The sequence below is a fragment of the Bos indicus x Bos taurus genome, chromosome X, assembly GCF_003369695.1.
Source record: "Bos indicus x Bos taurus breed Angus x Brahman F1 hybrid chromosome X, Bos_hybrid_MaternalHap_v2.0, whole genome shotgun sequence".
In the NCBI taxonomy this organism is placed as follows: Eukaryota; Metazoa; Chordata; class Mammalia; order Artiodactyla; family Bovidae; genus Bos; species Bos indicus x Bos taurus.
The window spans coordinates 126,982,787-127,009,643 of record NC_040105.1 but is presented as its reverse complement, the minus strand read 5'-3'; the positions used below and the strand labels follow the sequence as shown (position 1 = coordinate 127,009,643).

Below are 26,857 nucleotides of genomic sequence, written 5' to 3'. Positions count from 1 at the left end.
GACTGCTTCTGTCAATGAAGTTCTTGGTCACACAATACCCACAGGGTTTTCTGATATAGTTCAAGGGATCCACCAGCACTGGCCAGCCTTGGACTGGAGCATGGAGCCTTCACCAAGTTTTGGCAGAATTTGCTTTCTGTAATGAACAAACCGTGAGGACGAGATATACAGGTTTTCAAGTTATAGGAGGTGCAAGATCTTGAGCAAATAAGAATCTATGAACTGACTATGTGCTTCAGATTTCTATGCACACCACAAGATTTGCAAGTACATCTGGGATGCAGGGTACCCCCTTAAGTCACCAGGGACTTTTCAGAACACCAGCAGTACTGGAAATTGTCATTACCTCTTATACACCAGGCACGTGGTGCTTGGAGCAGACTTGGGAGGGGAAACTAGCTGGGTTTGAACCCAGACTCTTGAGCGGAGTCACTTTGGCCAGGTCCTTCAGACTCTCTGGGCTTCCCTGGTGGCTGAGTGGTAAAGAATCTGCTTGAAACCCGCTTGAGAGGCAGGTTCGATCCCTGGGTCAGGAAAATCCCCTGGAGGAGGGAATGGCTACCCACTCCAGCATTCTTGCCTGGAGAATTTCAAGGACAGAGGAGCCTGGCGGGCTATGGTCCATGGGGGGTCATAAAGGGTAAGACAGGACTGAGCGACTGAGCACATTCAGATTCTCTGTCGTTCACTTGGTCTGCGAGACGGTGAGTAATTCCGTGGTTCTCTGAGGAACATGTAAACCAATACACATCAATCACTGAACACTGAGCACGGTGACTGACTCGTGGAAGTGGTCTGTACACAAGACCCCGTCTTTGTTAGTGATCAGCTCGATTCAGAGCTGGTCAGAAGAGCTGCTCAGTCTCAGGACATCAAAAGACAAGCTGCTCTTGCTGAAGCTGGGGAGGGGCTGGTGACTAGAGTCCTGCCTCTGGCCTCCACACCAGCAGTGAGCGCCCTTGAGCCACTTCTGTAGTGGACGCTTGCCTGCTACTCAAAGTGTGGTCCAGGGACCAGCTGCATCAGTATCACCTGGGAACTTGTCACTCTGAGGCCTCCACCACAGGCCTATTGAATTAGGACTTACACTTTCATAATAACTGGTGATTCCAGTGCACATTAGAATTTGAAAAGCACTACTCCCTGATATCTTGAGAGTCGAGAGGTTGACATAAGTAAACTGTATTTTAAATGAACTGAAAAAGGACGTACAGTGACGTACCCAAAACCACAGAACTAATGGGTGGCAGAGCCAAGATTAGCATCCAGGTTTCCTGACTTTCAGCTCAGGCTTTTCTGCACGATTCTGATCAGTTGCACCCTGTGGCAGATTCCCCTCTGGTCCCAGGGGACAAGTTCATGTCTTGTTTCTGCAACCAAGCCCCTGTCATATGTCCTTGCATCTAAATCCATGACTTGTGAGACTTCCTTGGTTACCCAGCAGTTAAGATTTCACCTTCCAGTGCTCCCTTGATGGTTCAGTGGTTGAGAATTATCCTGCCAGTTCACTGCACAAGGCTTCCATCTCTGGTCCAGGAAGATCCCACTTGCCACAGAGCAACGAAGCCAGGTAGCCACAACTGTTGAAGCCTTCTGGCCCTAGAGCCTGTGCTTCGAAACAACAGAAGTCACGGCAATGAAAAGCCCACGTACTGGAACCAAGAGTAGCCCCGGCTCGCTGTAGCCAGACAAAAGACCCAGCACAGCCAAAATAAATAACCTACGAACCGATTACATTCTTCCGATTTCTGAGTGGAGCAGCGCCACCTGCTGGTTGATCACTTGAACTACATCAGAAAGCCCTAAAGGTGTTGTGTTGCCAAGGCCTTCAGCGACAGGGACAGTCATCCGTGCACAGCCAGTTTTGATAAGGGCAAGATAAGAAAGAGAAGAGAGGCCTTGGGACACACGAAGGGCGTGGGAGGAATATATGTCCTCGTGAGGGTGCAGAGCCTCCTATAACTCGAAAACCCAGTGGAGCCGCGCCATCTACTGGTGGATTCTTTGAATTATATCAGAAAACCTGGGGGTGTTGTGTTGGCAATTCACATCGCATCAATCAGTGGACACTGAGCACAGTGGCTGACACGCAGAAGCGGTCTATCTATGAGCACCCACCCTTCTTCGTTAGTGATCAGCTTGATTCTGATCTGGTCAGAAGAGCTGCTTAGTCTCAGGACGTCAAAACGCAGCACCGCGTCAGGGTCAAGGGCATAAACTCTATTTAGACACAGCAGCTCTACCACTTAACCAGGGCAGGCCACTCGGCCTTTCTGAGCCGCAGCTTCGTGACTGGTCAAATTGGCGTGGGTAGCACCCACCTGGCGACTGTCATGGGTCCAGTGTGGCCGCGAGCATGGGTAAGGGCCTGGCTCGTCCTGGGACGGGTTCGGTAGGTGGCAGCTTCTGTGTGAACCCGGCTGCCGGGGCGCCTCCACTGCGCACCATCCGGAAACAACTCACTCCTTCCGCCTCATCTGTAGCTCCTTCACCCAGTTCTCATCTGCTTGCCCTCAGCTGCACAGAGTGGGTAGCCGAGATCCAAAGGAAGAAAAAAGAACACAGGAAATGGAGGGGATTTTATTCATCAACCTTCCCTGGATTTGGAAAAGACAAAGCCACCCTGCGACTTTCAGGGTGTACTACAGCTGAAACCCCCTCACAGCCTCCCCCTGCTGTCTCTTTGGTGTACCTGAACCTTTGGCCTCCCACAGCCACAGGAGCAAGCCAGTTGGTACTACTGCCTCTCCTTCTGCGTTCGGGGAGTGGGGCCGCTGGGAGGGCAACTGAAGGCTGAGAGCTCCGCTAGATTCCTGCCCTCCCTCGGTTCTGCCCTCTGCCTCCACCAATCCCTATCTATGCTTTTCCATCACCTGTGTGCTCCATGGAGCATACGGATTTGCTCAGCCTTTTATGCCACAGAGGACTTAAACCTGCAAAGTCAACCACATTGTTTTCCTCTGGAAGATTTATGGAACTGCAGACTATTATTTTTCACCTGGGGCTTCTGAGGTCCCCAGTTAAAATACATCTGTTCTGGCATCACTTTCCCTCAAGAATACACTCTGCTTTCTAATTCGTGTTGGTATTTTACCCTGACCATTATAGTTCCCACTGTAGTTCTGATTGGCATTCTAGCTTGTAGATCAGTCTCTGGTGAGTATATCTTAATTTTTGACTCTTGCAAAAATGAGTTCATTACCCTGCAATATCAAGAACCAACCCTTAGTGGTAACCAAGCAGATTCTCATCAGAGATCTAGCTGCTTTTGGCACACTCAAGTGTTCATAGTCAACTGTTCCAAGTTGAATTTGTCTTTTCTAAAAACCCAAAATACCCTTCTTTTCTTTTTTTGTTCCCTATCTTGTGTGGTGTCACCACCATCCACTCCAAAATCAGGAGTCATCTCTTTACTGGCTGTGTCCTTCTCCCTCATGCATCCAGTTAGTAAGACTCCACTTCCTGTTGTTTCTTGAATCCATCCCCCATCAGCCTTGCTTCGGTTTAGATACAACTTATGTTGCTGTTGACTCTCTACAAGTTTCCTGTCACTGTCTACCCATTCCCAGGTTTTCAGCCCCACCCCAACCAATGCCAAGTTCACCCTGCTTCTCCTAGATAATGTGGTTCATAAATATAGCCATCCCATTCTTCTCTCAATATCTTTCAACAAATCCCAAAGTTTAGGATGAAACTGCATCTCCAGAGCACCTCTGACCCCGTCTCGCTGATGCACATTGTGCACTGTGAGGTTTGTTTTCTTGCTCTCCAGAGACTAATGAGGTAAAAGAGCACTTCATGTGCACCAGAGCCTGAACTTGTAGCTTCTCGCCAAACAGATTGCATTTCACAAACTTCATGACAATGATCAAAACACATGGAAGTTGAAAAATAATACAGAGATACTGCATGTTCTCATCATCTATGAGCAATAAGTATCAACCCATATGCAATCAGAATCGATCTCTGCCCCCTTCTCTTTCCTGCTGCTGCTGCTAAGTCACTTCAGTCGTGTCCGACTCTGTGGGACCCCATAGACGGCAGCCCACCAGGCTCCCCCGTCTCTGGGATTCTCCAGGCAAGAACACTGGAGTGGGTTGCCATTTCCTTCTCCAATGCAGGAAAGTGAAAAGTGAAAGTGAATTCGCTCAGTTGTGCCCGACCCTCAGCGACCCCATGGACTGCAGCCTACCAGGCTCATCCGCCCATGGGATTTTCCAGGCAAGAGTACTGGAGTGGGGTGCCATTGCCTTCTCTGTCTCTTTCCTACCACCATGCGATTAATTCAAAATCAACCCTATATGAGTATGTGTAGGAAATTGCTTTCAAAGGTGAACTGGAAGGCCTTATGAATAACACTAAATAAGCAATTTTTGGATCTGTTGTATTCCTCCATTTTATTGGCTTGTGAGATAATTCAGACATCCCCGATGCAGGAATAATGTTTTCAGTTTCTAGGTCCATGAACAATACACAGCCTTATAGGAAAAGAAACTTTTGCAGGTGACTCCAGCCAATGCAAGTGAGTGTACTAGGCCATGTGGTGTGCTGTGTGATGGTGCTGTAGGGCATATCAGGTGGCTGTAAGAAGCCTATGTCAAGCCAATAGATGAGAGTCTTCCTGGCACATACTAGAGGAACAGCATGCTCTCTTCATCTTTTCATTGCCTCCCTGATACTAGATGACTAAACGCCCCACTGTGAGATACCAGGTCTCTCAAGCTGCCCTGCGTAACTGGTGATTTCTGAGGCTTAACAATTCATTAAGGAAAGAAAGAGAGTAGGTAAATAAATAGATCCCTATAAGAAATTATCCTTTGGGCCACAACACAAAGGCCACACATACATATTTGAGGACTATAAGAATGTTTAAGGAAATCTCCTGACCCTGCTAAGGTAAGGCAGAATTAGAGTGATTGGTATGCTCCTATGCATGGTCACAGAAGAAGTCAGGAGGTTCTGACACCAAAATCAAAGGAACAAAAGCAAAAAATAAGCAAGCAGGGCTATATTAAACCAAAAGGCCTCTGCCCAGCAAAGGAAACCATCAATGAAATGAAAAGGCAACTATTAAATGGGTCAAAATACTTGCATGTCATATATTTGATAAGGGGCTAATATCCAAAAAAAATATGGGAACTTCCCTGGTGGCTCAGATGGTAAAGAATCTGCCTGCAACTCAGGAGACCCAGGTTTGACCCCTGGGTAGGGAAGATCACCTGAAGGAAGAAATAGAATATGTAAAAACCTCATACAACTCAAGAGCAGAAAAGTGAATAGTGCCATTAAAACTGGGCAGAGGATCCGAATAGAAATTTTCCCAAAAACACACAGATGACCAGTGTTACTCACTCACTTGTGTCTGACTCTTTGCAGACTCCATGGACTGTAGCTGGCCAGGCTTCTCTGTCCATGGACTTCTCCAGACAAGAATACTGGAGTGGGCTGCCATTCCCTTCTCCAGCGGATCTTCCCAACCTAAGGATCAAACCCAGGTCTCTCACATTGCAGGCAGATTCTTTACTTCTGAGCCACCAGGGAAGCCCAGATGGCCAACAGGTACATTAAAAGATGCTCTCACCACTATTATTCAACACAGTTTTGGAAGTCCTAGCTACAGGATTCAGGGAAGAAAAAGAAATAAAAGGAATCCAGACTGGAAAAGAAGAAGTAAAGCTCTCACTGTTTGCAGATGACATGATACTATACATAGGAAACCCTAAAGATACTATCAGAAAATTACTAGATCTAATCAGTGAATTTAGCAATGTTGCAGGATACAAAATCAATACACAGAAATCACTTGCATCCCTATACACTAACAATGAAAAATCAGGAAAAGAAATTAAGGAATGAATCCTATTCACCATTGCAACAAAAAGAATAAAATATATAGGAATAAACCTACCCAAGGAGACAAAAGAACTGTATCCTGTATACAGAAAATTATAAGACACTGATGAAAGAAATCAAAGATTAAAAAAACAGGTGGAGAGATATTCCATGTTCCTGGGTAGGAAGAATCAATATTGTGAAAATGACTATACTACCAGAAGCAATATACAGATTCAATGTGATCCCTATCGAATTACCAATGGCATTTTTCACAGAACTAGAACAAAAATTTCACAATTCATTTGGAAACACAAAAGACCCCTAATAGCCAAAGCAGTCTTGAGAAAGAAGAATGGAGCTGGAGGAATCACCCTTCCTGACTTCAGATAATACTACAAAGCTACAGTCATCAAGACAGCATGGTACTGGCACAAAAACAGAAATATAGACCAATGGAAAAAGATCCAGAAATAAATTCATGCATCTATCCATACCTTATTTTTGACAAAGTAGGTAAGAATATACAATGGGGCAAAGATAGCCTCTTCAATAAGTGGTGCTGGGAAAACTGGACAGCTACATGTACAGAATGAAATTAGAACACTTCCTAACACCACACACAAAGATAAACTCAAAAAGGATTAAAGACATACATGTAAGACCAGAAACTATAAAACTCTTAGAGGAAAACATAGGCAGAACAATTGATGACATAAATCAAAGCAAGATCCTCTATGATCCACCTCCTAGAGTAATAGAAAGAAAAACAAGAGTAAACAAGTGGGACCTAATTAAACTTAAAAGCTTTTGCACAGCAAAGGAAACTATAAACAAGGTGAAAAGACAACCCTCAGAATGGGAGAAAATAATAGCAAATGAAACAATTGACAGAGGATTAAATTGCAAAATATATAAGCAGCTCATACAACTCGATACCAGAAAAATAAACAACCCAATCAAAAAGTGGGGAAAAGACCTAAACAGACATTTCTCCAAAGATGTACAGATGGCCAACAAGTACATGAGAAGATGCTCAAAATCACTTAGTATTAGAGAAATGCAAGTCAAAACTACAATGAGATATCACCTCACACCAGTCAGAATGGCCCTCATCAAAAAGTCTACAAACAATAAACGTGGAGAAAAAGGAACCCTCCTGTGCTGTTGGTGGGAATGTAAATTGATACAGCCACTATGAAAGATGGTATGGAAATTACTTAAAAAACCAGGAATAAAACCACCATATGACCCAGCAATCCCACTCAGAGGCATATACCCTGAGGAAACCAAAATTGAAAAAGACACATGTACTCCACTGTTCATTGCAGCACTATTTACAATAGCTAGAACATGGAAGCAACCTAGATGTCCATTGTCAGATGAATGGATAAAGAAGTTGTGGTACATATACACAATGGAATATTACTCAGCCATAAAAGGAATGCATTTGAGTCCGTTCTAATGAGGTGGATGAAACTAGAGCCTATCAGAGTGAAGTAAGTAGAAAGAGAAAAATAAATGTCGTACACTAATGCATATATCAAGAAGGTCAAGGTCAAGAAGCAACAGTTAGAACTGTACATGGAACAATAGACTGGTTCCAAAGCAGGAAAGGAGCATGTCAAGGCTCTATATTGTCACCCTGCTTATTTAACTTCTATGCAGAATACATCATGAGAAATGCCAGGCTGGATGAAGTACAAGCTGGAATCAAGATTGCCAGGAGAAATCTCAATAACCTCAGATATGCAGATGACACCACCTTTATGGCGGAGAGTGAGGAAGAACTAAAGAGCCTCTTGGTAGAAGTGAAAGAGGAGAAAGAAAAAGCTGGCTTAAAACTCAACATACAGGAAACTAAGCTCATGGCATCTGGTCCCATCACTTCATGGCAAATAGATGGGGAAACAATGGACACAGTGACAGACTTTATTTTCTTGGGCTCCAAAATCACTGCAGATGGTGATTGCAGCCATGAAATTAAAAGACGCTTGCTCCATGGAAGAAAAGCTATAACCAACCTAGACAGCATGTTAAAAATCAGAGACATTACTTTGCCAACAAAGGTCCATCTAGTCAAAGCTATGGTTTTTGCAGTAGTCGTGTATGGATGTGAGAGTTGGACTATAAAGAAAGCTGAGCGCTGAAGAATTGATGCTTTTGAACTGTGGTGTTGGAGGAGACTCTTCAGAGTCTCTTGGACTGGAAGGAGATCTAACCAGTCAGTCCTAAAGGAAGTCAGTCCTGAATATTCATTGACTGATGCTGATGCTGAAACTCCAATACTTTGGCCACCCAATGCAAAGAACTGACTCGTTGGAAAACACCCTGATGCTGGGAAAGACTGAAGGCGGGAGGAGAAGGGGATGACACAGGATGAGATGGTTGGATGGCATCACTGACTCAATGGCCATGAATCTGAGTAAACTCCGGGAGTTGGTGATGGACAGGGAAGCCTGGCATGCTGCAGTCCATGGGATGGCAAACAGTCGGACACGACTGAGCGATTGAACTGAATGCATATACCCAAAATCTAGAACGATGGTAACAAGGAATTTATTTTCAGGACAGCAGTGGAGAAACAGACATAGAGAACAGACTAATGGACACAGGGAGAGGGGAGAAGAGGGTGAAATGTATGGAGAGAGTAACATGGAAACTTAAATTACCATATGTAAAATAGATAGGCTAGAGGAATCTGCTGTATGTTTCAGGGAAATCAAACAGGGTCTCTGTTTGAGACCCACAACCTAGAGTAGAGGGATGGGATGGGGAGGGAGATAGGAGGGAGGTTCAAGAAGTAGGGGACATATATATACCTATGGCTGATTCATTTTGAGGTTTGACTGAAAACAACAAAATTCTGTAAAGCAATTATCTTTTAATTAAAAAATAAATAGAAAAAAAAGATGCACTATGCTCTTAACCATCAGGGAAATGCAAATCAAAATGATAATGTGATATCACATCACACTTGTTAGAATGGCCATTATGAAAAAGAAGAGCTGTAACAAGTATTGACAATAATGTGAAGAAATATGAATCTTCCTACACCTCTGGTGGAAATGTAATTGGTGCAGCCACTATGGAAAACAATATGGATGTTCCTCAGAAACAAACAAACAAAAAAATACAGCTACCATATGATCTAGCAATTCCACTCCTGGGTACGTATCACAAAAGAAAAAGAAAAATGCTAGCTTGAAAAGATACATGCAAGCCCTTTCCCAAGTGTTTTGGAGGAGACAAACTCAGCTGGCAGAAGCATTTGTAAAATGCTTATGTTTTTCAGTAAGATATGTATGTTGAAAAAGCTCCCACTTGTAGATGTTATTATTTGTGATGACTACAAGCATGATTGATGAACATATGGCTCTGGGTGTGCATCACACCAGGTACCGAGTGGGACTCTGGGCTCCGTAATCTGGGCATTGATGAGAGGTAGTGGGTGGCAGGGGGAGGGGTCTCCAGGCCGGAATTGAAGTTCTCCCCTGGTTAAGGTAAGAAAGGTGGTAGGTAATCTGACACCTTTCTATGTGAAGTGATCCTTTTGCCTACTACATGAGACCCACAATACATGTTCAGATAATGTGGGGGTGTTGGGCAGTTCCTGGTAGAGTGAGGCAAAGTTAGGGTGACCAGCACGGTTCTGCAGAACATCAGTGCAGAAGTCACAGGGAACAAAACCGGAACCAGTGAGCATGCAGTTCTGTCTGGGTAAGATGGTAATTGATGTGAATGGTAAGTCTCATAAGGATGTACCCTCTCCCCACTGCAGCCACTGTTATAGCCCCCATACAGATCTTATGATGTCACCAAACTGATGTTGCTCCTACTTGGAATGTTTCCCTTGACGCCGGAGCAAAGAGGAGGCCCATATAATTGCTCTTAGGCACTAAAAAGGCATTCCAACAGGGGTCTTCACCTAGTCCCCAATTCAGCCCCTCTTCTGGTAAGCTTTCACTAGTGGTAAAGAACCCATCTGCCAATGCAGGAGATGTAAGAGACACGGGTTCCATCCCTGGGTCAAGAAGATCCCCTGGAAGAGGACATGGTAACCCACTCCAGTATTCTTCCGTCCACCTATAAAGTTGTTTGCTGCTCAGGATCTCATCTTGATTCCTTGGGTGACTCAAAGTTGAAGTGTTTAGAGGAAAGAAAATCCTTTTTACACAGATTTTACATAGTTTCTCTTTTTTACTTACTGTTTCAAACATATTAGACAAAACATAAGTATGGAAGGGATCTGGGCTTTATGGATTTAAATTATAAGTAAACTATAAACCTTTAATTATGCAGAGTTTTATAATGGAAAAACGTTTTTAAAACGGGTCAATGTATGCTTAAACCACTAATCATATTAATAATATGTAATGAAATTTAAGTGAATTACAACCTGTCTTCCTGGAGTCTCTAGTCATTTAAACTTTTTTTTTTCTTTTCTTTGAAGCATATAAGCCATAGTAGGTTATAAGGAAAACTGAAGAGATCATTATACTTATTTCCATATTCATTCTAAATGGCTAACTGTATAATCTAATTTCTAGTGAAGACAATTATAAGGAATAACTTTGAGCAGATTAATATTAAATTTCACATGGTTTACAAATCTCACTATTTAAAAAAGAGGAAAAAGAAAATGCCTTTATCTGACCATCCTCACTGGTGAGTGACCCAGCTGAAAGGTAAGCCTGGAATTATCCAGAAGCAACAATGCTCTGACTTTTCTTCCATTGTCATAAAACATTCGGTTGAAAATGCTTGACCTCAGGAACACAGCTTTGAAAGAATCATTCTGAAAACGACTCCTTGGTGAAGCAAACATGTTTACTAGTTTTACGATCACAGATAATGCACAGTGTCCTCTCACACTTTAGGGCAGCTTTGCTCTGCAAATAAGGATTAACCTTATCTTCTGAGTGTAATCTTAGTTTGCATGTTAAAAGGCGGACAGGCACTCCTTTTTCATTTTCCTCCTTGGCATGTAGATCTCTGGTATCCTTGCCAGAGGAGTTTCTCACACTGATTTTTCACACTAAGGTCAGTTTCATCTCCAGTGTACAACTGAGCTACACATACTTTCTTCTCTTCGATTCTTATAGATAACTTTTGTCCAAATGGCTCTGCTGCTGATAAGTCGCTTCAGTCGTATCCGACTCTGTGCGACCCCATAGACGGCGCCCAACAGGCTCCCCGATCCCTGGGATTCTCCATGCAAGAATACTGGAGTGGGTTGCAATTTCCTTCTCCAATACAGGAAAGTGAAAAGTGAAAGTGAAGTCACTCAGTCTTCTCTGACTCTTAACGACCCCATGGACTGCAGCTACCAGGCTGCTCCATCCATGGGATTTTCCAGGCAAGAGTACTGGAGTGGGGTGCCATTGCCTTCTCCCCCAAATGGCTCAATACTTAGGTAAACGATGAAAATTTGGAGACACTGACAACCTGAGATATCCGGGTTCTTAGCAAGATGCCTTCTCCAAAGAACTATGCTAAGCACTACAGGACGTGTAAGATGAAACAAGAGTCCTGTCCTTCAGGGACGCATAATACAGTAGCAAAAGCATGGGGTATGGCAACAGGAGACCTACAATTGGTCTAAAATCTGCCGCCTGTAATCCAACGTGACTCGGCAGACGCCCCGTCCTGTATCTGAATTTCTTTATACGTCAAAGAGAAATGTAAACGGAAGGGACACCACGAGGTTCAAACCTACCTAACAAGAATAACGGAGAAGGCCATGGCACCCCACTCCAGTACTCTTGCCTGGAAAATCCCATGGACGGAGGAGCCTGGAAGGCTGCAGTCCGTGGGGTCGCTGAGGGTCGGACACGACTGAGCGACTTCACTTTCACTTTTCACTTGCATGCGTTGGAGAAGAAAATGGCAACCCACTCCAGTGCTCTAGCCTGGAGACTTCCAGGGACCGGGGAGCCTGGTGGGCTGCTGTCCATGGGGTCACACACAGTCGGACACGACTCAAGCGACTGGGCGGCGGCAGGAGCAGCAGCAACAAGAATAAACAATAATAGTTGGGAAGCACGTGCCTGCAAACCAGAAAAGGATTTTAAAAATATCAGGGACTGCTGCTCCTGATCCAGCGAGGGGTCTGGCCAGGAGGACCAAAAGCCTCTTAACTCGAGTCCCCGGGACAATCCTAGTGATGACTTTCGGAGATAGGGGTCCTAGCCAGGCGAACTGCGCGGTAGAAAAGGCCACCGGCTGTTGGAACGCGATTCGGCAGTAATCTGGACGCAAGACACGCAGCAAGTCGGGGCGGGGGGGGGGGGTGGTCCGAGATCTCGGACGCTCGCAGGAGACAACCTACTTCGCGGCGCCGCTAGGACTCCCGTGAGCCCGAGACTCCGTGACCTGAACTGTCCTTTATTTGTGCAGCCGGGGCTGACCCCAGGATGGGGCGGACCTGCGGGAGGCTTCCTGACTCGCGTGTGCACGCCTACGCAGGTTTGGGGTGGAGGGGGTGGAGGGGCTGGTGTGTGTGTGGGGGGGGGAGTTGGTGATGGGCGTGGCTATCACGCAGCCACAGGAAGCCATCCTTTCTTTTCCGGTGGGCGCCCGGCCCACAGCACGAGACCCCAGAATGGCGAGCCGGGGTACCGTCTCGAGGCGCTAGAGGGGTCACGCCGGGGACTGAAACCCAAGGTCCGCGCGCGCCCGGCGCCTCGCGCCTTCCCGGCACCGCCCCCGGGGGCGCGTGAACCCAGACCTGCCTGCCTCCCCGCGACGGCGTGAGGTGTGGTGACTTCATAGCCCAGGAAGAGGGAATTGGCGTCCACGGAAGCCAGAGCTGGGTGGAGGTAATCGAGAAGCTGATTTTTCTTGGGGGTTTGGTCAGGAGAGCCTCGAGAAATCACGAGCCATACCCTTAGAGATACCTCACGAGCCAGCGGGGGTGGGCGGAAGTTAGCCGGGGCGGGCGGCCTTCTCGATGTCGCTGTGGCTTCTTTGCCGGGCGGCGGGTGGGTCTGAGACCCGGCGACACCTGTTCTCGAGGAGGCCGGTACTCAGGCAGGCACCTGCAGTCATATCTAACCTCCAGAAGCAAACTCTTGTACACCGTGTGGAAACAAAACCCAGGGTTGCTGCTGAAGTAGACTCCGGGGGCTGCTGGTGTGTGGAGAGCCTTTGGTACTTTGGACCCAGAAGGTGTAGGTGAGCCATAGGGCGGAAAGGCCTACCAGTGCACCCAGCGAAACTTGCCCGTTTCTGCTGGCTTATGCGCATATTACTGGTGAATTTGAAAGTCGCGCAGTTGTGTCCAACTCTTTTGCGCATACAGTCCATGGAATTCTCCAGGCCAGAACTCTGGAGTGGGTAGCGTTTCCCGTCTCCAGGGGATCTTCCCAACCCAGGGGAAGAACCTAGGTCTCCCACATTGTGGGCGGATTCTTTACCACCTGAGCCACAAGGGGGAAGTCCCCAGAATACTGGAGTGGGTAGCCTATCCCTTCTCCAGTAGATCTTCCCGGCCTAGGAATCGACCTGGGGTCTCCTGCGTTGCGTTGCAGGCGGATTCTTTACTAAAACTGAGCTAGCAGGGAAGCTCCGAGAAAGAGGTCATTTCAGCCTCCCAGACATTAGTTTTTGTGACAGAGAAATGCAGGCAGTGTCCCTGTACCTCTCGAGCCATTTCTTTGAACACCTGTGGCTTCCTTGAAAGAGCCTTGTTGTTGTTTCTCTTGGGTCACCTCTGAGAAAATCAGACTCTCAAGGCCATCGTCAGCCTTCCTTAAAAATCTCTTATGACCCTGAGGAAATGTCAAGTCAAGACAAGGGTTACCTTTTGTAGGACCTTTCTTGTTTCCGAAGAACCTTAATCGTCCCTGTTTCTCCGTTTGTTTGTGTGTGTGTGTTTTTGTTTTTAAGAGTGTGACGTTTGGATATCTTGGAAACAAAGCCAGCTGTCAGTTTTTCTAGTAAAGTGAGCAGAGATTTTCATACACAGGTAGAAAGTGGCTTCTGCTGCTGCTGCTGCTAAGTCGCTTCAGTGGTGTCCGACTCTGTGAGACCCCATGGACGGCAGCCTACCAGGCTCCCCCCTCCCTGGCATTCTCCAGGCAAGAGTACTGGAGTTGGGTGCCTTTGCCTTCTCTCAACAAGGGGCACTGTGACATTCGTATGTGTTCCCAGGAGGTGCTAAAGAAGCAGTGTTAATGCCTTCTAATAGCTTAGTGGGGGAAACTTGCTGAAAGGAATAAGGTTACTTTTTCTCTAATTTTTTTCTGATCTGGGTGTCTCAGTTTCCCTTCAAGTATTAGTATGATGTAAAAGAGAATCTAGATATTCCATGAAGCAAAGGAATCAGTCTGCATAAGAAGATGAAGGGACAGAGCAGTTGTCCCTCATCTCACTGAGGATAAGAAACTGGAATGATCTATTAAAATGTAGAGAAAGTCAAATACCCCTGTTTATAAAGGTGGGACAGGAAGTGCACAGATTAAGTATTGGATAACCTCAAAGCTCCTTTTAGCAAATGCATGTAAGTTTTTGCATCCCTCAGCCTTAAAGAAAAAGTGATGAACTAACATTTGTCTTTCCAGAGTTGTATATTTGTTTCAAAGTTGGGTAACAGAGGAAAGGTTGAAAACATGTCCTGAGTCTTGAGGCTTCACCAGAGGCAGTTAATTTTAAAGAGGAGGCAGAACGGTTACTTTCTGTTCCTCCTCTTCTGATAACTTTCTGTTCTTCTTCTCTGATAAGTAAGTAAATGTGCGTCATGTGGCTTTCTTCTTGATGTGTACTTTTTTTTCCCTCCCCTCTCTCAGTGCCCTTGGGGAGAAGATCCACTCATTGGTTTTGTACCAAAGCTGACAAGGCCTCAGTTATCAGGTGGCCCAGGAGGATGTCACAAGTAGGAGAAAAGCTGTTCCCAGAGCAAATAATGATGAGCCCTGTGAAGGCGCCTGCATGCTTGTACCCACATGTGGAGGTTTTACAGGGGACTAAGAGGTCTGTGAAAGAGAGTTCCAATAAGAGTAAGAAATCCAGCCCACAGATGGGCAGTCTTCATCCTGAGAGTGCTCGCCAGCACTTCCGGAGCTTCTGTTACCATGACACACCTGGACCGTATGAGGCTGTCAGCCAACTGCAGGAATTATGCTCTCAGTGGCTGAGGCCAGAGATCCACTCAAAAGAGCAAATCTTGGAATTGCTGGTGCTGGAGCAGTTCCTGGACGTTCTGCCCAGTCATATCCAGAACTGGGTGCAGAAGTATCATCCACAGAACGTCAAAGAGGCTGTGGCCCTGGTAGACCGCTTTCACAGAGAATGTGGTGGAATAAGCAATGAGGTGAGCAGAAAGATTCTTACATGTACACTGCGAAAGAGGGTGAAAGTGGGGTCAATAATTGGAGAATGAGATGGATTAAGTCACTCTTCTGTTGTTCCTTTAGAATAACTAAGTGCAATCTGAAATCACAGGCTTGCACTGACAGCTTCCAGGTTGGGGAGTTCCTGAGAGTCTTTTCCTGGCCTTAGAAAAAGAAATGCATTTTGCCCTCTTTAGGGCCAGGGTGAATTGAAGGTGGTGGGCCTGGCCTAGCATGGCCAAGGAGACAGGACTTAGCAGCCAAGAAATAAAAGGCAAGAAAATGCTAGGAAGGGAGAAAAAAACCTCCAAATGCAGCGTTTTAAAGGTCAAAGGCAGGAGAGGGTAGCAGCCAAAGTATAAATCAAACCTTTCTGGGGAGACTGCAAAGAAAGAGAAGAAATGGAAAGAGAAAAGGGAAACAAGGATCAGAAAGAAGAAAAAAGCTAACAGTAAAATGGAGAAAATCTGAATGCTGAGGGGTGGTGCTCTCTGGGCTGGGAACACACATCTCAGGGCCAGGAGAAAAGCGTCTCCGTGGCCTGCCTTCATGCTTTGCCTTGGCTTTGCTGGTGAGTGGGTAACCAGGTCTGCCCTGGGGAGATGGCAGCATACTTCTCCTTGAGAGCCCCGCCTTGAGGAGCACAAGTGTCTTATACACCTGAAGTGTATGGCGGAAAGTTGAATCCAGCTCTTCCCCCATTTTTTCCTCCGCTGCATCCCCTTTCTCCATGAAATTGTTCCCTGGACGTGGGAGGATTGGAGAATCCAACTGACAGAAAACCCTCTTTTATTCATTTTCTTATTCTTTAGAGGAAACTAGAAAATAAAAGTCCACTAAATCAAGGATCCAAGTCTAGAAAGCAAGAGATTGGAGGCAGTGAGAGAACAGGCAGCCTACCCCTACCCTGCTCTTGGCCTGAGCTGTGACTGTCCAAGGAGGTGTGGAGGCAAGCAAGTCATAGCTTCTCTCATTTTAATCTGATTTTCCCAGATCATGTGTACAGTTCCTTGTGAGAAAATCATGGCGCAATATCTCTTCATTTTTAAAAATTTCCTTACACACTCCCCAAACCTGGACTCTACTCTTGTTTGTTCTTCCATCACCACCCCAAAACCAAAAGCTCTTTTCTAATGAGGATGGGGGTTATTTTTAGGTCACAACCCATCAACTGGGAAATGACACAGCGCTCTTGGGAGGAACAGCAGTGGCCCCAGGCTTTAAGTGGAAGCCAGCAGAGCCCCAACCAATGGGTGTGTTCCAGGAAGAATGTTCGAATATATACCAGGTACTGCAGGAGCCGCGCTGGAATACTCACAAAGAAAGCCAGCCTGTGGATAAAGGAGGTGAGGAGTTTCATCATAATTATCTTCTCCTGGGAGCTGTGATAGTAATTGGTTCAGGGAGCATTGCATGGGAATTTTCCAGGTGCCCAGTCATGCTTTCAGTTAGGATGACTGTTCTAGTGAGAGTACAGTAGGTCTGTGGTGGGTGAAGGTGAAGGCCATTCTGGGGTACAGAAGCATCCAAACCACAGAACCCTGGTATTCACAATGTGGACCTTTCTCTATAGAAATTTGAGAGGGGAGAAGAAGGTAGAGCAGGGACAAGGCAGGGGGGTCATCTCACCATTAGAAGTTAGAGGAGAAATTGGGATCAGAAATGGGCTGTCAGTGGCAGAATGGGAAGAGAATTGTACACCAGGAAAAAAGTGATAAAAGAAATCTCCCATGTTTCCCACCAAGGTTTTAATTTTCAAACACCTCTAATGCTTGCCTAGCTCAGTGAACATTTTCTTTAATGAGAGGAAAAGCAGTGGATTTCCTTTCATTTAATGAAAACTGGGAACCAGTTCTATGGAGTGGTGGCTTTTTGGTTCTAATTTATGAGAAGGCCACTTGTGGTGCACATGTGTGAGCTCGCGTGTGCACACACACACGTGAAGGTGAGCTGTCTTTACTGAAGGAGTCCTAAACTGTAGAAGTTGGTTTGGGGTATTCATAAACAGAAAATATATTTTTTTTCTGGCTCCTTCCCCACAGCTGTGCCTGCTGAAGAGAGTCCAACCTTTTCTGAGGAGAAAAGCACCCCAAGCTGGAAGTTGGCATCTAAGCTCACCTTGCCTAAGTCCCAGGTGAGCTGTACTTTACAAGCGTTTTCAGGCAGCCTGAATGTGGCCTTGTCTGCTTTTCTCTGCTGCCCATGATCCTGCCTTACACAGCAGATGCTCTGAGGCACATTAGCCCAGGGTGTTCCCTAGGCAACTAGGATTGGCGCTGTGGGATTGGGCACCTCCCAAGCCGTGTACTGATCTCTTGGGCACCTTTCCTGTCATCTCACTCCTTTTCCCTTGAATCTTCTCTTAACTTTTTTGGTAACTGGCCTCCCATGTAATTCAGAAATGAGTGATAGGACGGCTTCTGTTGTAGCGAGTACTGAACTACAACTTACTCTCTTCTCTAGAGTCCATTGACATTTGAAGATGTGGCCTTGTATTTTTCCGAGGAAGAATGGAAAATAATGACCCCTGATGAGAAGACCCTCTACCTTGATGTAATGCAGGAACTCTATGAGGATGTCGCCTCTGTAGGTAAAGAGTCTTCCTTTCCTTTGTACAGCAATTGAGCAATCTGTTACATCCTCAGTTCATGGAAAATGCACACCTGTGAGAGTGTCCCAGTGTCCCAGCAGTGGGTTGGTTCTCAGCTTGATGGTGTGAGGGGAGAGGGAAGGCAGATCCAGATCACCTGGAGAGCTTTTTACAAATACACCTCTTTCTCCTAAGTAGACTGCTTGATCTATCATACTCTTGCCCTACCCTGCAAGCCCACTCTTGCCAGATCTTTTCCATGTCAGTAGAAAGCACAGTTTACCCAGTTGTTCAGGCCCCAAAACTCTCAGTTATCCTTTTTTCCAGTCCTTTGGTTATCCCCTACCCCCCAGCCAATCAGGGAGCAAGTACTCTTAACTCTGTCTTCAAAATAGCTCCTGAATACAACCATGTCTCAACCTCTTCTGCTCTTACCATCCTGGTCTCCGCCGCCTCATCTCTAACCAGGTCTGCTGGAATACCACAGGACTCCTGTCCCACGACGTTTCCATGTGTCCTTAGGGTTAGTTCCTAGCTTCCTCATTGCACATCCAGCCACAGCCACGGTAGAATATAAAGAAGATACTGAGTTTAAGATTCTGCCCATTTAAATGTTTGGAGTAAATAAAAGTATAGAGAGTTATTCGCTTTTTCTGAAAATAGTCTGGAATTTAGATGGCAGTCCATGACCTCCAAGTTTTATTCTCAGAGCGTTATCATTGCACCCTAAACTTAAAGTGATCTGTTTAGCACAAGGGCAAGAACCACAGACCCAACGTCCCTAAGAGTTCGAGGACATTCTTGGTGAGTCTCTTTGAGGTAAACGTACATATAGGAAGAGGAGAAAATTCCTTAATAGGAGCCTTTATAAAGGCTTAACAATTTTAAGATTTTGTTCCTCTATATTTTTTAAAAATTAACCTCTTTATTGACTGACTTGTAGATTCACATGCATATTTAAAATGTAATTCAAAGAACCCATATACGCTTTACCCATTTTCCCTCAGTGATAACTTTTGCAAACGTACATGACGTCACAACCAGGATAATAAAATGGGTACAGTCCACTGACCGTATTCATACTTTCATTTTCCTTGTATTCATTGGTGGGTGTGTATGTATTTAGTTATATAAGATTTGATCACGTGGAGGTTTGTATATTCACCACCCCAATGCAGATCCATTACCACAAGGATCCTTCCTGTTGCCCTTTTATCAATACAACAACACACCCTTCCCTCCCACACCCTACCTCATCACCAACCTGTGCCAACCACTGATCTGCTTACAGTTTTCAAAAATTTTGTCATTTCAAAAATACAGCTTTGGGAGATTAACTTTTCTCCTTCACAATAATTCCCTGGAAATTCATCTAAGTTATTGTGTGTATCAGTAGTTCATTCATTTTTACTGCTGAGAAGTGTTCTGTAATATTGATAAACCATTGAAAGATATTTTTGCTGTCTTCAGTCTTGGGCTATTGTGAATAAAGCTGCCATGAACATTCCTGTACAGAATTTTGTGTAGAGATGGTAAGTTTGCGTTTCTCTGGGATAGAGAGTGAAAGAGTGAAATTGCCGTTTCATATGGTAATTAGATGTTGAATGCTAAACTGGTTTTCAGAGTGGCTGCATCATTTGACCTTCCTAGCCAGCAATGGATGTGATCCTTTCTCCACATTCTTGCCATTGTTTAATAGTATTACCACTTAAAATTTTTTTGGCTTTCTGTTAAGTATGTAATGTTATCTCATTGTGGCTTGGACTTGCATTTCGCTAATAGCTGATGATGATGTAGTTTTTCATGTGCTTATTTGCCATCTTTATATTATCTTCAGTGAAACGGCCTTTGCCATGGTTTTCATTTGGTTGTTTTTTAAGTGTTGAATTTTGAGAGTTCTTGTATAGATTGTAGTGCTTTCTAGCGTATATGGTTTGCAAGTAGTTTCCCCAAGTCTGTATATTTTTCCTTTTATCCTCTTCCCATGGGTTTCCACAGAGTAAGTTTTTTATTTTGATGCCCAGTTTTTCACTTTTCTTTTTACCGATTGTATCTTTGCTATCAGGGCTAGCCATAGATCCCTAAAATTTTCTATGTTTTTCCTAAAAGTTTTTTAAGTTTGCATTTAAGTCTGTGATTCATATTGAGTAGATTCTATATAAGATACGAAATTTAGATTGAAGCTCATTTGTGTTTTTGCCTGTGTAGGTCCAGTTGCTTCAGCCTTGTTTATTGAAAAGGCTGGCCTTCCTCCATTGAATTGCTTTTGCACTTTGGTCAAAATCAGTTGGGCATACTTGTGTATCTGTTTTGTTCCATCGAGTTATGTGTGAGTCTTTCTTCCCACTTTATTTTGTCAAGATCAATTTTATTTTAAGCTATGCTAGGGCCTGTCCCTTTCCATGTAAAGTTTAGAATACGCTTATCTATAAGAAACTTTTTTGGAATTTTGCTAGAAATAACATTAAACTATATGTGAATTTGAGGAGGAATGATCTCTTTACTGTGTTGATTTTTCCAAACAATGAACACAGTATGTTTTGCAAGTTTTCTTTGATTTCTTTCATCATTTAAAAAATGTTATCTACTTATCTATTTTGGCTACACTGGGTCTTTACTGTGGTGTGCAGCCTCCCTAGTTAGAGCTCGAGGGCTCTCTCTAGTTGCAGGGTGCTAGCTTCATTGCCCTGGGGCATGTGGGATTTTAGTTCCCCAACCAGGGATCAGACCTGAGTCCCCTGCATTGGAAGGTGGATTCTTAACCACTGGACCACCAGGGAAGTCCCATCACCAACTTTCTGATAGAGAAAAAAATTTATTTTATCTATGTTTGTGTTAGAGTATAGTTATTCATCTACTTTTTATAATTTTCAGTGTGCAGATCCTCTACATGTTTGCCAAGTATATGCAGGAGCATTTAATTTTCATTGGCATAACTGTAAATGGTATTATTTTAAATTTTTGTTAAAACAAATGTTCAGTGTTTTTATATAGGTCTGCCTCTAATTTTATGTTTTCTTCTTTTATCCTGTGACCCTACTGAACTTGCTTATGAGTTCTAGGAAGGCGTTTTTTGGTAAATTTCTTGGGGTTTTTATACATAGTCACATGATCTACAGTGCTTTTTATTTCTTTATTTATTTGTTGCCTTGTTGCAGTAGGTCCAACTTCTGGTACAATGTTGAATATGAATGGCGAGAGCAAACATCCTTGCCTTCTTCTCAGTTTTATCATGGAAACGTTATGTCTTTCACTTTTACATGTGATGTTCGTGCAGGGTTTTTATTGATACTTTATCAGGTTGATAATAATTCCTAACTTTCCTAGGGTTTTATTTATTTATTTTTGGCTATGCTGGGTCTTCATTGCAGCACTCGGGATCTCTTTAGTTGAAGTGTGTGAACACTTAGTTGTGGCATACAAATTCTTCGTTGCGTCCTTTCGGTATCTAGTTCCCTGACCAGGAATTGAACCTGGGCCGCTTGTATTGGGAATGTGGAGTCTTAGCCACTGGTCCACCAGGGACGTCTCTCTTGAGTTTTTTTATCGTTAATGGATGTAGGGTTTGTCAAATACTTTTCTGTGTCAGTCAATGGGATTATGATCTTTCAAAGCTTGTTGATATATGGTGGGTTATGTTGGTTGATTTCAAATATGGAAATCCTACTTGATCACGGTATATAATGCTTACATACTGTTACATTCAGCTTGCCAATATTTTGTTGAGGATTTTCGTGTTGAAGTTCATGGGAGATGTTAGTCTGTAGTTTTCCTTCTGAGTACTGTCTTTGTGTGATTTTGTTATCAGGGTAATTACTGGCCTTATGAAATGATTTGGGTAATAGTTCTTGTTTTCTGGAAGAGATGATATAAAAGTGGTGTTAATTGTATAGATACTTTGTAGAATGCTCCAGTAACACTATATGAATCTGGAGATGTCTGTTTTGGCAGCTTTTTAATTATGAGTTCAAGTTTTAATTTTCAGAGTGCTATTCAGATTATCTATTTCACACTGGTTGAATTCTGGTAGTTTGTAGATTTTGAGAAATTTACCCATTTCCCCCTAACTTTTAACATTTGTGAACATAAGTTGCTGATAGTATTCCCTTATTATCTCTTTAATTGCTGCAGAACGTGTAGTGATAGACCCAGTTCCTTCCTGATATGGATGGTTTGCATCTTCTTTCATTTTTGCCTAAGTTAATACAGGTTTATCAGTTCTATTAATTTTTTGAGGAGCAAGTTTTTTGTTTAATTTTTGCTGTGATCTTTATTATTCCTTCAATTTTTATTTTCCTTTTATTCTAGTTTCTTGAGGTAGAAACGTAGATTATTTATTTGAGAGCTTTCCTCTTTTCTGTTGTGTGCCTTTAGGGCTATACATTTTCCTCTGAGCATTCCTATAGCTGCATTCCACATATTTTGATTATATTATATAATTTCATTTTCATTTAAGTATGTATTTTTAAATTTCCCTTGAGACTTTCTCTTTGAATCATGGATTATTAAGAAGTATATTTCCATTTGTCCCCATATATTTAAAATTTTTCTGTTGCCTTTGTGGTTTTGATTACCAATCTGATTCCATTTTTGTCAGATTGCTTTTTCTCACTCAAGTTGTGTTTTGTGTTTTTTTTTTTTTGGTTCTAGGTGTTCTATGTGATTTGTGATCTGTTTTTTTGTATCCTGATCATTTTGTCTATTATGTTAGGAGAGTCTGAGTCCTATTTAAATATTTTAATGGGCAGTCACTCTGTTTTAGTTTAGCATGTAAGTTCTTTTCTACTTTGTGGAATATGTGTCTAGTGACAGCTTAATTTTCAGAGCCTTTATGGTATTATTTTGGTCTCCTCGATTTATGTGGTACTGCTGGGATTCCCATGTGCTCCTGCTCATGCTGCCAGAGAGTGAGGAATGAGGAAGATCTTTACTTAGGCTAGAGTGTCTCTCAGTGGGAACCTCTGACCCTTAGGGATGAAGAGGCTTCCTGGGGCCGGCTGCTAGTGGCTGGTTAGCTAGGTCCATCTTGCTAGTTCTGCATGACAAATCTGATGTCTCCGATTGGAGTTCTGATGTTGTCAGACGGTTTCCCATTTCCGATTGTGGATAGAGTTAGCCTATTGAGGCAGCCTTCTGTTGCTCAGTTGAGATTTGGAAAACACGAGATCTGGGTTGCCTACATTTTTGGATGTGGGGATGTAAGATACCTACTGTGTTACTCTTCTAGTCCTGGAGTCCCAACCCATTTTGCCTTCCTCTTACCACTTTATAGAATTCTCTGTTCATTGTATCTTGCATTCTTAAATGGATTTGTAGTTGTGCCCAGAAAGGAAGTCCAGGGGAAAATGGGTCTGTGCCATTTTGTCCAGATTGGACCAAAAATCCCTTGTTCCTGTATTTTTAAAAAGCTGTCAGCATTGATTTTTCTTCCATGCCGACAGTTTTCTTGTTCCGGGAAACAGATGGCTGATTCTTCTGTTTATTCCAACAGGGTTAAAGCTCACAAATGACCCTGAAAATGACCCACCTGTATCTCTTCCTACATTAGAGATACAACCATCAGGATGCGAAGTATTAGGAAAGGCCACAATGAAAGATGCTGAGACAACAGTGGGCAAGGAAAATCACGGTGATACATGCAGGGTACGGAAACGACCTCGCAGTCCCGAAGCCCCAGCCCTCGCCAGCCACTTCGTGGCTGGTGACAAACTGCACTGAAACTCTCAAAATGGGCCCTTTCCATGAAACTCAAGGAAATTATCTGAGTGCAGCCAACCTGTTGTTTCACTTTAGCCGAAGGAGGGAGCAGAAGGAAGAAATTCTTCATTAGAAACATGAATGATTGACCCTGACCAAAAAGGTAGGAGACCAGAGGTTGGACTTGCGGGCTGGAGGGAGGCTGTTGCTATGGCATCTACATATCCAGCCCCTGGGGGGCTTGGGGGAGGAAGGGACCCGTGGAAGCCAGCCTGGAAAGCTGCCGAGCCGAGAGCAGGCAAGGCAGGGTGCACGCAGGCCCTCTGGACAACCTTGTCATATTTCCAACTTGGGGATGAGAGGCGACTTCCTGGGCATCTCCGAGGATCAGCCCATCACCTCGGACCATGGCTCCGGTAGTGTCACCTGAACACGGGGGAATGGAGGGAAATGGCCCTGGAGAGGCCCTGAGAAAGCCCTAGAAGAGAGAGGATGCTGGCCCCCTTGTCCTCCACCCCTCGAGAGGCAGCCTGGATGGATGGTTGTGTTCTTGGCCCAAGCCCAGGTCTGTCTCTTTCTCAGCCCTTCACAAGACTTCCTCCTGGCGGGTCTGTGGGACTGCTCTCTGCCTGCTCCTGTTGTCTCTCTTGTTCCTCTCCACCCTCCAAAGCTTTGCATCAGGGGACAGGGAAGAGAGGGAAAGACATGTTCCTCCCAGCCCTGCCCCATCTCAGCCACGCTCCCTCCACCTCCTACCAGTGCCCTCCTGGTGCCACAGAATGTGCTGCTCCAGTCCTGGACAGCCTCCAGCAGCCCCTGTGTCCCAAAGGATTTGGGAAAGTGGGGGTCTCCTTGAGTGGAGGGCAGCTGTCAGGCCGGGGTGGGAGAGCAGATGGAGAAGAGGCTTGTAGGGTAGGCAACAACTGGGGAGACGGGGACATCTCTGGGTGAAGAGGCAGCTCTCAAGTCCCCATGTTTTTCTTGCAGGAACTGGTTTTATAGAAGGTGAACCGCCCCTTCTGTGGTCTTGTCCAGAGAGTCAAATCCCTGCCTGGGGCACCCCTGACCCTAGAGTTGCCTGGGGAGCACCCGAGAGAAGAGCCTGACCCCTCGAGGAGAGGCAGGGCCTTCCAGGTGGAGAGCCCGAGGGGAGGGGTGGCCTGGTGATCCAGTACTGGCATGGGGAAGGAAGGATGGAGCTAGAGACACTCTGGTGGAGCAGGTTCTCCCCACCTGCTGGGCTCTGGGAAGGGAGACATTTGCCCTTGTCACATAGATCAAAGTGGGGGAGCTGAACCTGCCTCTGGGTCTTCACTGCCTACCTGCACCCCAGTCTCTGGGAGATCTGGCACAGTGGGATGGGGGAGGGGAGCACAGACTCCCAAGAGATCTAGAGAGAGAGAGAGGCCCGTGGCAGGGAAGGTGAGAGCAAGTTACAGGGAAGAACTGGGGGACAGTCTGAGCTGATATGGTCACAGGAGAGATGAATCCCAGAACCCCCTTGGGGAGCAAGGTCCTTACACACAAACCTCCCCACCCTAACCCAAGCCCCACGCAAGGCTTAACCAGGGGTTCCTTGGTGTCGAGTGGCACAGGCCTCTCAGTTTGGGTGGGGTGGTGGCTGGCTCCTGGGGCCGAGTGTAATAGGAGGGAAGGGATACAAGTGGGTGGCGTGGAGCTGAGACCCACGCATGACCCCATATCTCTGTCTCCAGGCTGTCCCTCCTGCTAGGATCACACAGGAGCATCTGCTCTGGATGGGCCTGCAGCGGTCCTGGCTGTGCTGCTGACTGGTGCACCAGGAGCGGCACTGAGGGGAGCTGGGAGAGGCCCTGGCCCTCACCCCCATCCCACATCCACATCTGCCCCCTCACTGATTGCTCGCGGTCCTGGTCCTCAGTTCCTGGGACTAAGAACCACAGCAGCCTGGTTGCCCCTGGGACACAGGGGCTGAGCCTCACACCATGTGCCCTTCTCAGCCACCCAGGGCCCGGCTGAAGAGCTCTGCCTGCCTCACCCCGAGGCCTGAGGCTGCACCCAGGCTACTACATGCCCCCCGCAGATTCCCACAGACGGAAGGGTGCTGATGGCTTCCTCCCTTGTGCCAAGTTGCCTGGAAACCCCTGGTCCTGGTGGCCCCTCCTCCACCCCAACTGTGTCCCTCCAGGACCATTTCCGGGAGACTGCCAGCCTTTGGACTGCATCCCTGGAGTTCTGAGAGACTGTGACATGGGCTGCAGGGGAGGAGAGGAGCGGAGGACCAGGGGCCTCCTTGGGGCTGATGCGTAAATGTGCCCTTTTCAAGTTCGGGTCTCACGCTCTGGGTGACTGGATCCCCAGCCGCAGCCTCTTCCTGGGCCAGCCTGAGAGGACCTGGGGAGGGCACTAGGGAGGGTCTTTACTTAATATGTGCGTGCCTGTGTGTGAGTGCGCATGTTGAGTGCATGTGAGTGTGGGGATGTGTGTGTGAATTTGCATGTTCATGCATGAGGGCTTGAGTGTGAGCATGGGGATGTGTGGGTGTATAAGTGTGGATGAGTGTATGGGTATGAGTGCACAGATGTGGGTGTGTGAAGGTACTGGTGTGAGAGTGTGTGTGTGGGTGTGAATATACATGTCAGTGTGCATGTGTGAATGCGTGTGTGTGAGTGTTTATGCACACATGAGTGGCTGTGCGATGCAGACGGTGCTGAGCTGTTTAGTGGGTGTGCTCTGGGGGACGGGCATCCTGTCCTCCCCAGGCTCCCAGCTCTGTTGGAGCTGCCTGGGCCCTGGGAGGCCGCTTCCTAAAGTGGAGAAAGTATGTTGGAGATTCAGGGGCCCCGGGCTTAGAGACCCATCATCACCTGCAGAGAATCCCCCCTCCCCATGGGGCTCTGGCTGGGGCTGTCCGCCCCCAAAGGTATTGGCTGTGGGAGGGGCGGGGACACGTCCTCAGCACGTGCTCCTGCCACTATTTTTCTTACCATTTTGATCTTGAGTAGTTTGCTGCTGCTGCTGCTCTCCCACCTCTTCCTCATCTCCTCACTAGGCCTCTGCTGCTCTCCTCTCTGTGTACTTTATTTGCAATCTCTTTTTCAGGCAGTGGAGGTTCTACACCATCACCGACTTGAATAAGACAGCTTTCCCTTTTCTGTGTGTGATGAACTCTCCACCAGTCAGCGCAGTCTGGTCAGAGAAATGTTCTTGTTTTCAGTGTTGTCAAATCTTGTGTCTATATAAGTTAATAAAGAAAATTATTTTAGTTCAATAAAAAAAAAAAAAAAAAACACAGAGGCCTCTTGTTTCTGGTGTGGTGCCCCTTGGAGGAAAGGGTCTGTTGGTGAGCTCACCCGACTCTGGTGGCCAGAAGCTGGGGGAGGGGAGCATCCTGAGGGCTATAATTGGGTGGGGTCATGGCAGGAAA

At 45.6% G+C, this 26,857-nt stretch overlaps 1 protein-coding gene across 9 annotated transcripts in view; it reads left to right on the top strand.

Annotated features, from left to right (window-relative positions):
- The first annotated feature begins 12,391 nt into the window (after positions 1 to 12,391).
- LOC113886666 (zinc finger protein 75D-like) overlaps positions 12,392 to 26,857 on the top strand; it is a 107,834-nt gene continuing 93,368 nt past the window's right edge. Inside the window, exons 1-8 of one of the 9 annotated variants that reach the window (XM_027532978.1) lie at positions 12,392 to 12,653; positions 14,622 to 15,145; positions 16,321 to 16,510; positions 17,207 to 17,298; positions 17,628 to 17,754; positions 23,246 to 23,397; positions 23,548 to 23,614; positions 26,533 to 26,682. In XM_027532978.1, the coding sequence (XP_027388779.1) occupies positions 14,699 to 15,145; positions 16,321 to 16,510; positions 17,207 to 17,298; positions 17,628 to 17,754; positions 23,246 to 23,397; positions 23,548 to 23,592 (1,053 nt within the window). In that variant the 5' untranslated portion in view covers positions 12,392 to 12,653; positions 14,622 to 14,698 and the 3' untranslated portion in view covers positions 23,593 to 23,614; positions 26,533 to 26,682. Of the gene's footprint in view, positions 12,654 to 13,957; positions 14,336 to 14,621; positions 15,146 to 16,320; positions 16,511 to 17,206; positions 17,299 to 17,627; positions 17,755 to 23,245; positions 26,683 to 26,857 lie in introns of those variants that run through there. The other 8 variants (XM_027532977.1, XR_003509526.1, XR_003509527.1 and 5 more) reach the window with 8 other exon arrangements.